Raw genomic sequence first — 13,287 nt, forward strand, 5'->3', positions numbered from 1 at the left:
ATGAAACATCTTTCTGTAAAACTAAAAATGTTCACACACTTCTCAGGTATGGCTTAAATCGCACAGGGCTACAGTTTGCATCTGAGATTTTCTAAGCTTTAAGTGATACTTGCAAGTAATATTTTGAAAACTGCATATACTCATACACTCTGTATTTGACCAATGGCATTAACTGTCCAATTCTTCCTTGCTGAAAATTGAACATAAGTAATAACCTCACTGAAGAACAGCACTTTCAAAGCCCTGCTGACATGTTATTTAAATAAAAAAATCAATTGCTTTAACTAATCTAATTTTTTTTAACTTTTTCTATAGTTAAGGAGCTGCAGAAACAGATTAATTTGGCTGAGAATGGAACAAATGACTCACAAGAGAGCTCCACCTCTATTGTTTCACTACCACTTCCTCCACCTCCTCCTCCTCCTCCTCTGCCTCCACCTCCACTTGTCACTACAACCATTGTTAGGTGAGAGTTTGGAGACAAAGAGTGGGTCACACATTTGAAGAAAGATCAGAGCACTTCGTTCTTCAACAAGAAGGTCACTTTTATACTGCAATCCAACTTTAGCGCTAACACCTCAGAATTAGAAGAAGAGATTAGAGAGGTGGCAGAAAAAGTATGGAAGCATCTCAATGTTGGAGATCAGTCTGTTCAGTAATATACTGCGTTTACTGTATATACTGCTCCAAACTATGGCCTGTATGTCTGTTAGCAAAGAACAAGAAATCAGAGCAAAGGCTTACAGAATGGGTAGATCACTGAGAACAGATGACAGTCTAACCTAGTTAGAACTGACTTCATAGGTAAACGTAGGTCTCAGTCTTTCTCATGAAGATAGTAAGACTGATTCCTACCCAAGAGAATCCTGAGTTAAATGTTTTGTTAAGCATCAGTCATGATGGTTTTGACTAGATGTGACAATGATGGGGGTCAGTAGGAAATGACACCTGATAAAATAAACAAGAGAAATGTACTCAACAGATATGTCCAGTATTTGGGTGCCTAGTTCTATCCTTATGAGTTAAAAAGTACATGAGATTCTTTCATTGCAACCAAGCCATCTGTCATAGGTAACCCCATTTAACTTTCCAGCTTCTATATGAGAGCATAAAAACATAAAAATGCAAGGAACCAATTACTGAGTAATGTAGCTGAAGAAGAAACCTTGAACAGCTTTAAGAACTATCTGGGTGAGGTATTAAGACATCTTAGCTATTACCTAACTAAATGAGCGTCATGGACTGAATGGTCACCTCTCATCTGTCTAACGTATTGTATGTTGTTACAGTATGTAGCTCTTGAGGGAACAATTAAGCTCAAACAGGGTTATCATCCAAAGAAGGCCTTGGTTGCTAAGAAGTCACAATGCCCAAAGTATTACTGGGGCTTGAAATGTAAAGGTGCAATCCAAGAAAACATCATCAGACCTTTCATATGAAATCAACAGCATTTTGTAATTAAAGTATTTTCTCTCTATTTGCAGCCCTCTTGAAGAGCTGAGAAGACGAAGACAACAGCAAGGACTAATAAAACCAAACCCCACCAACAGTAAGTTCCCTTGTCTTTCAACAAAATTGAACACAAATTACCATACACTTAAGCTGACAAAAATGTGATAATTCCTGTACATTCTGCAAGCCATACTGTGTTATCAATGCAAGAAATTTAGTCAAGGAGTGTGGCAATAGGGGGTGCTAGTGCTCCCTTGAACCCTCAGATACAACTCCAGACACCAGGTAAAAGTCCAAGACTCTTTATTATTTTCCCCAGTGCACCAAGCACCCTCCACACTACTCATATAATAAACCAATTCTTCTACTAACAAACTCTCACAAAAACCTCTCCTCCTCGCCCAGACACTTTGCTCCTCTCCCACCCAGCACAGCTCAGTGTCTGGACTGAGGCACCATCCTTTTATAGCCGCTGACCCGGAGGTTTTCCTGTCCCAGCAGTCCACAGTTCCTTATTCCTTCCGGGTCAGGGCAATCAGTCTTTTACTTCACCCCTGGTGACCGTGACGTACTCCCGGGTCATAAGGCACAACAGAGCCCACAAGTCCCCCCACAGCGAATCCTGGTGGTCCCCAAGGTATCCAGCAGGGCTGTGTATAAACACTACAGAGTCCATAAGGCCCTGCTGGACCTCGGGGCACGATCCTGCTGTCGGGAGAGCTCCTCCTGGCGGCCTGGGGGTGAGGACCGGCATGGGAAACCGGCAGTCCTCCACAGGAGCTACATTCATGTGACATTTTGTGTCTGAGCAGTGCAAAAGAGTGAAATGCAAAGATTATGATTATTTAAAGGATGGCACAGTCATTAGCACTGCTGCTTCACAGATACAAGAGACTGGATTTGAATCATCACCTGGGGCCTCCTGTATAATGACATGCAAATAATTCACACTAAAACATGGCATACGGACAAAATTGAAAATGTACGTATGTACAAAAAAGCTGAAACGCACAAAAGGTACGTAAGCCAACTTCCATGCACTTCCGTTCTATAAATCCTGGTCAGCGTGAAATGTAATGCACATAATTTGGAGTATTTTAATATGCAAATCAATAAAAATATTACCTTCTGTTCAGTGTTTAGTTAAAGGACAATGGCAAAAGCATTTGAAAACAAGAATTTCAGCGAAGGCGAAATGGAGGCAAGGAAAAACATTCCATTTGTTGGCTTAAGCCAGTGAAAGGCAACCTTTTTCGAGTTGCGGCGCACTAAGTCCAAATATTTTCTTTTGCGGCGCACCTGAGGGACTGCCCATAAATAAAGTCGTGACAACACAATCTATGGACAATCGCCAATAAAAACAGTTAATTTTACAAGTTTGAAAGACATTTTATTAATAAAGGAGTCAAAAGATAAATCTTAAATTTAATTAATGTGAACGTTGAGATTGTTTTTCAGCACATATGAGATTGATGCGAGGATCAATTTTCGAAAGACTAGCAATTTTAAATATTTTACAAAAGTTTTCGCGCCTTGTGTGGAAACTCCATTTTGCCTTTGTGTTCATTGGAGCTTCTGTGGAATGCGAATATTACATTAAGAAGAATAATCCTTTTATTTTATGAAGATTCTACGAGGCCCTTATTTTGCCTAGCCGGAGATTTGGGCAGTGCCTCTTCCTATCCAATGGGCATTATTAGGAGTGCTTTTGGAACTTTTAAGACTTATGTGCTTTGGGACTCCTTGTTCATAACAATTTTTAGTTGGCTTTATAGTTAAAAAAAAAAACAGAATTCTAAAAATATATCTCAAAAATGTCTCACAAGGATGAAAACATGGTCAAACTCTGTCTTCTAGAAAAAAGTCACACAATGAATCTTTATAGAGAATGTATTGTCAGAAATGAGAGAATATAATAAAAATGCTCAAAAGAGTAACAAGAAGTGTGCTTAAAAGGCAATTCGAGATGAACTATCCCCAATACACAATCTTAGGGCAAAATCCAGAAAACCGAGCACATCATACATTGCAGTAAATCTAAAGAAACAGCAATATGCAGACTTTCACAAACTCAATAATCCATAGCTGGAACAACACCTTGCGGTAAAACAACAAGAATGACTTTCACGTTCTGTGAGTGACTGAATGTCAAGCACACCCTGACTCACTGCATTTTTAAATTTGAGAATGCTCGTTTCACAGCCTCCGGTGCCAGCTATTCAGCAGGTATGCTACTCATTGTGTTGCTATATAAGATACAGCTGACCATGCACACCAAAATGAAACTACAGATTTGAGCAAGCCAGTGCTGAAGTAAATATTGATTAAAAATTATTTAAATAAGTGTGTAATCTGAAGAGCAAGCAGGCAAAAGATCTAGAAGAAATTCAAAACCAGAGCAAGCTCTTTATGGGAAATCTTCAAAATGACTTTTGTGACACACATTGTGATTCTCAAGAAATTAAATTCACAGCTAAACTTTATACACTTTACAAAATATTTAACGAAAACTGGCGCAGGACAAGAGCTGCTTAGTCCCAATTTGGAATTGCTTTAGTTTCCTAATTCTTAAGATCTCCTCCAATAATTTACTATTTACATAATGTACTCAAGTGCAAAAAAATGACCCTGCTTATTTCCTTTTATATACAGACATTTTGTTGTGCCATGTGATGTTGTTGTTCCAGTAGTAGGAAGCTCACTTTGCCAATTCTGTTGATAATCTCTAAAGATGTGTCCAAGACCCAAACAAAACTCTGTATATTCCTGCATGACATTTCAACAACAACAACACCATTTATTTATATAGCACATTTTCATACAAACAGTAGTTCAAAGTGCTTTACATAATAAAGAATAGAAAAATAAAAGACAAAATAAGAAAACAAAATAAGTCAACATTAATTAACATAGAATAAGAGTAAGGTCCAATGGCCAGGGGGGACAGAAAAAACAAAAAACTCCAGACGGCTGAAGAAAAAAATAAAATCTGTAGGGATTCCAGACCATGAGACCGCCCAGTCCCCTCTGGGCATTCTACCTAACATAAATACCACCATTTCAAGCCATCATATCCTCAGTTTCACCAGCAGGAATTAAGAAATAGGAACTGTATAGGTGCCGCTAAGTAACAATAAGGGCAATGGCTACAAAGTGGATGATGGTTCATTTACATGCAACTTCATGTATAAAATTTGCAGTGTGTCATATTTTTTAAAGTGCATGCCCCCCACATTGAAATATAATTAATTTTACTATTGTGCTGAGGATTGCCTGCATTATGCAACTGCAGAAAAAAATAGTATAACAACCAGGGGGCTTTGTAGCACCTTAGACCCAACCCAACACAAGTCAAGTTCACAGGCACAAGTTCTGGTATATACAAAATTCCTTGCACAACGGCTTTAAACGAGGCATCAACCAACAACAACACTATTCTTCTCACTTCTTTCTCTCCTCCACACCTCCCAGGGGAGCTTTGTCCTCCTTCCACCCGACTCCAACTTGCCTGGATGAGGCTGAGTGGCTTCTTTTATGCCAAACTTGGGTGTACTTCTGGTGCTAGAATATAGCCCGATAGAAGCAGCTTTGGGTCCTAAAAAGTAGGGATTTTGAATCCTTTCAGCTCCCCTGGAGCCCCCACAGAACCCAGCAGGGTTGACTCATGGGATTCTGGATCCAACATGCCCTGCAGGTGTCCGTGTGGGGATCCTAATCCAAGAAGGATGCCACCTTGCATACCGAGGGAGAAAATATTTATCCATGTTAATCTACCCCAGTCCTACCATTGTTCTTGCCTCCATATTGGGTAAGGATCCTTGCTTGATCCCGCTCAGAATGGCAGTCCATGTACACCATCCATTAGAAAAGATAAATAAAGAAATGTGAACAAAGTTTTAGGGAGCAATTTTTGTCATTTTCCATTTTTAAAACTCTTTTAAAAAATAGAAATAACTTTTCTTGCTGAGTTTCACATTTTACAATTGCGAAATCAAATGCGAAAGAAATTTTAACATTAATTATGAATGATGGGTTGAAAAGGAACAAGAGGTGAAGAGGGTGAGTGAACATTTTGTAGTTGTTAAGATGGTGGTTTGTAAAAGACTGATGCAAACAGTCACAGGAGAATTTGTGACCGTGTCAGTTTTCCTCCTTTTTTTCTCCCACAGGTTAACTGATGACATTAAAATGGCCCTATTTGAGTCCAAGTCTGTACAGGAGTAGACCCTGCGATGGGCTGGTAATCCTCCAGGGCCTGTGGATATACCTAATTGCTGGAATTTTAATTTGGAAATTAAGAGAAAATCATTTCAGGACTGAAATCAAACAAATCTCTTAACTGCTACAGAGTAGATATACAAATTTGTACTGACAATGAGAGGTTTAGAACTTGAAAGTACACTTTATGAGAAGAAGTTGGAGAGATCTCATCACTGTCTACAGCCAGGCAGTGTACAGAAGTCTAACAGAATGTTAGGTTATATAGCGCCCTAGTGTGTGGAGTAAAAGTCAAGGGGGATTATTCTTAAGCTTTATAACACTCTAGTGAAGCGGCACTTGGAGTACTGCATACAGTTTTGGTCTCCATAGTATGCAAAAGACACGGCAGCACTAGATAAAGTCCACAGAGGAGTGACTACGCTGATTCCAAGGTATGGAGTATGAGGAAAGATTGAAGGAGTAATGTGGTAGAGAGTGGAACCATTATAACTCAGTTTGATGTTATTTTGGAGAAGTTAGGGGAACACCATTGACAGGCTTTGTGGGGCACAGTGGCCTGCATTCTTCACAAATTCTTCTGCTCCCTTTAGTTATATCCTGGCGGCTGTAATATTTATTTGATACCAACCATAAGATATCATTATTGCAGAGTCATTTAGTTAGTTCTAATTACTATCCAGGCATGTTGTAATGAGTGTTTTTTTCTGACATCTATGATTCCCACAATTCTTTATTCAGGAGTGCTTATAAAGCTGTATAAACAGGTATACACTGCAAAATTTTCACAGACCACACTTTGTCTCTTTCAGCTTATATTGATGTGAAAACCAAAGCTGTGAATGAAATGATGGAGAGGATAAAAAATGGAATTGTTCTAAAGCCAATGAAAAAGGTAAATGAACAGCTGGTGCTTTTCAGGGACTTCCAAACAGAAGCAGCAATAATTAGCAATAGTATTTCATCTTGTAGAATTAAATTTTATTAGGAAACATGTGACCCTTATTTCTATATTTTATTTTATATTATCTGGAGCAATGACAGCTAAAGAGGCTTTCTGAAAGTTACACAATGAGTCAGTGGTGACGACTTAACTGGTGGCCTTCTGTATTACAAATCATAGGCCACAAAGCACATAAGGTCCTAGCTTAGGCCGATATAAAGAAGGATGGGATATACTGTAGCAACAATTTGTTTAAAGTTAAGGCTTAATTTTTAATAACGGGACAGCAGAAACATTATTGATTATATCATATTATTATATTACACAGTAGGCATAAGACAGGAAAAAGTCCTTAACAGATCACTAGTCCATTGAAGGGGCACATAGACAGTGTGGAATCTCTAATGAAGCTAGCATGCATCTCTTTGGGGATGTGGGAGGAAAAGTCAGTAGGAGACCAGAGGTGGAATTTGAACCAATGGTACTGGATTGATGAGCAAACCGCAGTAACCACCACACCATCCATTAGTATAATATAATATAATATAATATAATATAATATAATATAATATATAAACATCTATGTGTGCACACCATCCATTAGTATAATATAATATAATATAATATAATATAATATAATATAATATATAAACATCTATGTGTGCACACCATCCATTAGTATAATATAATATAATATAATATAATATAATATAATATAATATAATATAATATAATATAATATAATATAATATAATATAATATATAAACATCTATGTGTGGAAGTGTGTGTGTCTGTTTGGCCTGGAAGAGAGTTGTGGAGTCGGGGTAAGAGCTCCACCTCTGAGGATACACAAGCAAGGCCAGCACGTCAGCAAAGCGAAACGTCCAAAGAAAGAGTAACTCGCTTAGCAGCTAATAAAGAAGTGAGGTGAGCACATTGGGAAAATGGTATCCCTATTACTTTTCCTCTTGCCGCTAATACGTAAGTGAGGCGCGCACATCAGCAACACAAAACCTCCTAGGGGAGAGATGCCCAGAGTAGTTCCTTTCAATTACCTGACTTCTCTGCATTTCGATTTTTTTCTGATGATTTCAATAGTTTCTAGGGCCCTGTGAGGCTTACATGGCTAGTATAATATAATATAATATAATATAATATAATATAATATAATATAATATAATATAATATAATATAATATAATATAATATAATTGTATTGAGTTCTCTTGACATCAACATTTAAATCAATCCTTAATTTGGTAAGGCCACAGTAATAACATCAAGTGCGATTATTCATACTGGATACCCTGTTGATCCTAGTCAAGTCCTCAAACAGACCATTTAGCAAAAACACACATATTTATTTAAATTATTATTTAATGATACATACAAAAATGATGGTAAGCAAGATGCTCAGTTTTATATACTTAATACTAGGATAGTGTAGCATCTATATACGTTAACCAGTGTTTTGAGAGAGCAAATTAGGGTGTTAAGTTTCATTTTAAGACAAATTTGGCCGAGAAGAAAAATCAAAAGAAAATTTGCATAGTTATTCTAATAGTAGAAGTCATTTGAAGAATGTGGAGGTTTATCTGGCTTACATATATTGCAGGAGGATTTTACCAAAATTTAGTGGCTGAAATTGCATTATTGAAAAGGGAACTATAATCGTTTAGTGACGCCTTCCATCTTCTGGCTTCATGTACATGAGAGAATGTTTAAAAGGATGAGGAATATTACAAATCATAGGCCACAAAGCACATAAGGTCCTAGCTTAGGCCGATATAAAGAAGGATGGGATATACTGTAGCAACAATTTGTTTAAAGTTAAGGCTTAATTTTTAATAACGGGACAGCAGAAACATTATTGATTATATCATATTATTATATTACACAGTAGGCATAAGACAGGAAAAAGTCCTTAACAGATCACTAGTCCATTGAAGGGGCACATAGACAGTGTGGAATCTCTAATGAAGCTAGCATGCATCTCTTTGGGGATGTGGGAGGAAAAGTCAGTAGGAGACCAGAGGTGGAATTTGAACCAATGGTACTGGATTGATGAGCAAACCGCAGTAACCACCACACCATCCATTAGTATAATATAATATAATATAATATAATATAATATAATATAATATAATATAATATAATATATAAACATCTATGTGTGCACACCATCCATTAGTATAATATAATATAATATAATATAATATAATATAATATAATATAATATATATATAAACATCTATGTGTGCACACCATCCATTAGTATAATATAATATAATATAATATAATATATAATATAATATAATATAATATAATATAATATAATATAATATAATATATAAACATCTATGTGTGGAAGTGTGTGTGTCTGTTTGGCCTGGAAGTGAGTTGTGGAGTCGGGGTAAGAGCTCCACCTCTGAGGATACACAAGCGAGGCCAGCACGTCAGCAAAGCGAAACGTCCAAAGAAAAAGTAACTCGCTTAGCAGCTAATAAAGAAGTGAGGTGAGCACATTGGGGAAAATGGTATCCCTATTACTTTTCCTCTTGCCGCTAATACGTAAGTGAGGCGCGCACATCGGCAACACAAAACCTCCTAGGGGAGAGATGCCCAGAGTAGTTCCTTTCAATTACCTGACTTCGCTGCATTTCGATTTTTTTCTGATGATTTCAATAGTTTCTAGGGCCCTGTGAGGCTTACATGGCTAGTATAATATAATATAATATAATATAATATAATATAATATAATATAATATAATATAATTGTATTGAGTTCTCTTGCTCTTGGCTTTCCTTTGACCTCCCAGACAAAAGCCAGTAGGGTTGACTGGCCCAGTGTAAGTGACTGCAGATGTGTGTGTGAGTTTGCCCCAATATGGAGTGTCACATTCTATCCTGAGCTGGCCCACTGGTACTCTGACTTGGCAAGAAGCTATATAGGAAAACGCAGGCTCATAAAATGAATAGATTGATAATAATAATAATAATGATAATAATAATAATAATCTTATCAGGATTTGAAGTTAAACAATTTTACTGCAGATTAGCTGGACCCAATTGCACTTTCAAGTGTCAACATTTGTCTACAAAGTATAGGTCCCCCAGGATTGTTCCCATCTTAAATTGTTTCCATTCCCAAGATGAAATACCCTTTTGAAGTTATAAAGTGTTTTGTCTATCCTAAACCAAGTTGAGGGCCATCCCAATTACTGGTCACAGTCAAATGTCCTCCATGACTCCTTCACAGGAGGTTATGTCACTCAACATGCAACATTGTTGAAACCAGAAGACTCTTGTTTGGGCAGGTGATGTGGTGAACTTCAAACCCCGAGGTTGCTGGTTCATTTCCCATACTGGCTGCCCTGTGTGATCCTAAGCAAGTCACTCAACCTGGCTGTGCTCCAACTGTGAAAAAAGTCTGGAAAGAGCTGTAATGTTACAAGTCAGCCTGGATAAAAGTGTTAGCCAAAGGTACAATGATTACACGTGAGCTTTCTATCCCTGAAGGTAAACCTCGCCTCTATCTTGAGCAGTAAATGGGCTGATATCAGGAGATTCTCATTTGTAAATCGGGCCCCATCAGAGACTGTCTGAGAGCTCATCTAAAATGATTTATTCTCAATCAGTAAGATCAAGCCTGCGTCCTCTTGTCCATTGTGATCTTTTACAAATTTACAGAGGGACTGCTTTAATTAATCAAGGAATATCATCTGTTGGCTGAAGTCTGCCTTTCAGCTTTAATAGTGGGGAACTCCTCCAATCTGCTGTTTACTTGACAGCTCTTGCCTTCTTTTCTTTGTCTGCAGCAGGCAGAAGAAGACAGTCAAAGCAGCAGCTGGAGTGTAAAGGTGAGTCCACACAACTTTATAGCTGACGCCATTTTCTCTTAGGTCCACATAGCGGTGAACAGTGTGGGCTCTCAGTTTTTTTCCTACACTATTATAAAGACAGGTTACAGCCTTATCTACGGAGTGTGCATTATTATAACTTGTGTTTCTTCTCACTCTCCAAAGAGTGTCTAGAGTAGCCCAAAGTGGCTTAATGTAGATGTGTGCATTGATGGTCGATTGCTGACTCCCATGGCTGCTGGAAAAAGTGTGGCAAGCTTCATATGTGTGGGCCTTCTGCCAAGTGTATGAATGATGTTACTCCTCTACAGTCAAAAGCCATAATGGTTCCTCGGTCTGTAAGAGTACTCATTTGGCTTGATTGCCCCAGAAGGCTGGCTTTTGCTGCTCGATGTTGAGGACCCAAGTTTAAATTCTAGGGTGGGATAGGCTGTATGTGTAAAGGGCAGACACAACTCTATCAGAGTCCACCATATAGACACCTCCTCCCTGCCATCCTGACCAGGAGACGGTGAATACAAAAGATGAATGGATGCACTATATATTTTCAGTTGTGGTTGGTGTAGAACACATGTTAGAGAAAAGCTTTTTTAGCCAACCCAACAGTTTTGTCTCATTTCTTGTAATTCACCGTAATTAGAATGGAGAAAAGGAATGGAAACAGAAAAGAAGACATCTGTCTTCTTGAGTTCCAGATCATCCTGGGTTCTTCCTCAATACATAAGGGCAAAACAGAGAGGTCATTTGCTCAGTTGCAGTCTCTCTGTTTAACTCAGTTCTTAAGAAGGTTTTGTTTCATGTATTGATTAACTCAGATTTAAAATAATGATTGACTGTTTTTATATACAGCCTTTCAAGATATTATTTTGGCAGAATTGGGTGGAAAGGACTGGCAAGCTTTACTGGGCTGAATGGCGTGTTCTCATGTGGATTGCTCTAATGTTCTAATGTTTATACATGAAGCTGAGTGTCAAACAACAACAGATACAATTCCACTTTAATTATGTTTAATAACTTTGTTTTGTTTTTAGGACCCACCAGTCAGCAGTAAATCAAATGCTGCAAATGAGCTGAAGGGGATTTTGGTAAGAAATCAGAGTGCATTTAAGGTCACACTTCAACAACAACAACAACATTTATTTATATAGCACATTTTCATACAAACAGTAGCTCAAAGTGCTTTACATATTAAAGAATAGAAAAATGAAAGACACAATTATAAAACAAAATAAATCAACATTAATTAACATCGAATAAGAGTAAGGTTCAATGGCCAGGGGGGACAGAAAAAACAAAAAAAACTCCAGACGGCTGGAGAAAAATAAAATCTGTAGGGATTCCAGACCATGAGACCGGCCAGTCCCCTCTGGGCATTCTACCTAACATGAATGAAACAGTCCTCTTTGGATTTAGGGTTCTCACGGAAGGGCTTGATGATGATGATGATGGTCACGTAGACTTCTGCCTTTTAATCCGTCCATCATTGTTGGAGCATCATGAAGCTTTGAGTAGGTGGAGGTGGCGCAGGCCACCACCACAAAAAAAACGGAAAAAGAAACAGAAAAGAGAGTAGGGGTCAGTACGGATTTTAGAGTCACCATGAATAGTTATTATGAGGAAATTGAACATACAGAGTATCAGGATTAAGTTAAAGTGAAGTTATAAAAAGGCCATGTTAAAGTAATGTGTTTTCAGCAGTGTTTTAAAGTGCTCTACTGTATCAGCCTGGTGAATTCCTATTGGAAGGCTAATCCAGATTTTAGGTGCATAACAGCAGAAGGCCGCCAGCCTCACCACTTCTTTTAAGTTTTGTTCTTGGAATTCTAAGGAGACACTCATTTGAGGATCTGAGGTTACGATTTGGAATATAAGGTGTCAGACATTCCGATATATAAGATGGGCGAGATTATTTAAGGCTTTATAAACCATAAGCAGAATTTTAAAGTCAATTCTGAATGACACAGGTAACCAGTGTAGTGACATCAAAACTGGAGTAATGTGTTCAGATTTTCTTTTCCTAGTTAGGATTCTAGCAGCTGCACTTAGAACTGAGCATAGTGCAGACAGCTCTCAGTTTCAGTGTGGTTTTCTTTGTCTTTATAAATGTATTCTGTACACTTCTAATTTCAATATTTATTGTCATAATGATACACAAGTCAATGAATTCCAAAAACACTGAAGCCTTTCTACACAGAAGCCACATTTAAACATAGGCATAAAGGCACAAGCAAAACTCAGCAAATCCTCTGTCTTAAATAAGATGGTGACTAATAAAGTCTCATAAAGTGTGATATCACCGCAACAGGAAAGAAACAAGAATGAAGTCATCCATTTGGTAACAAAATAATGTAAAAGGCTGGTTTGGGAGCATGCGCTGATAGCACATTACTGCACCCACCACGTGCCGAACCCCCTAGATCGGGACCCAAGTACAGCGGGTGACAGCCCAGCACCGCAATGGAACAGTATGAGGTTTTTTTACGGTGGCTGGGGTGCCAATCCTGCCACCAACCCCCAGGTTTTCCCTGTAAGTTAGAGGTCCTGCTTGCAGTAAACATGAATCAAAAACAATTTTCAGGACTTCAAATGTGAAACAAATTTAATGAAACATGTATAGCTGCACGCAGAAAGCGCCTGCGACAAACATAAAAGCAAATGGCAACCTATTAAATCGCGAGCATCTTGCCATCTACTGTATTATCAAACAGATTTAAAGCAGTTCAAGACTACCAGGTTACCAGTTCATCAAATTCCTGTTTTTCCAAGTTATTTTTGTTATTTTCTTTAAGCAAGATATCATTAACTAAATTTTGT

The 13,287-nt window shown here is 37.9% G+C and overlaps 1 protein-coding gene across 1 annotated transcript in view; it reads left to right on the forward strand.

Moving 5' to 3' along the window:
• Positions 1–13,287, forward strand: part of shtn2 (shootin 2) — a 101,476-nt gene that overhangs the window by 80,140 nt on the left and 8,049 nt on the right. Inside the window, exons 11-15 of the mRNA XM_039751953.1 lie at positions 316–466; positions 1,485–1,549; positions 6,483–6,565; positions 10,432–10,473; positions 11,505–11,558. Coding sequence (XP_039607887.1) covers positions 316–466; positions 1,485–1,549; positions 6,483–6,565; positions 10,432–10,473; positions 11,505–11,558 — 395 coding nt within the window. The remainder of the gene's footprint in view (positions 1–315; positions 467–1,484; positions 1,550–6,482; positions 6,566–10,431; positions 10,474–11,504; positions 11,559–13,287) is intronic.

The sequence above is a fragment of the Polypterus senegalus genome, chromosome 4 (genome assembly GCF_016835505.1).
Source record: "Polypterus senegalus isolate Bchr_013 chromosome 4, ASM1683550v1, whole genome shotgun sequence".
Taxonomy (NCBI): Eukaryota; Metazoa; Chordata; class Cladistia; order Polypteriformes; family Polypteridae; genus Polypterus; species Polypterus senegalus.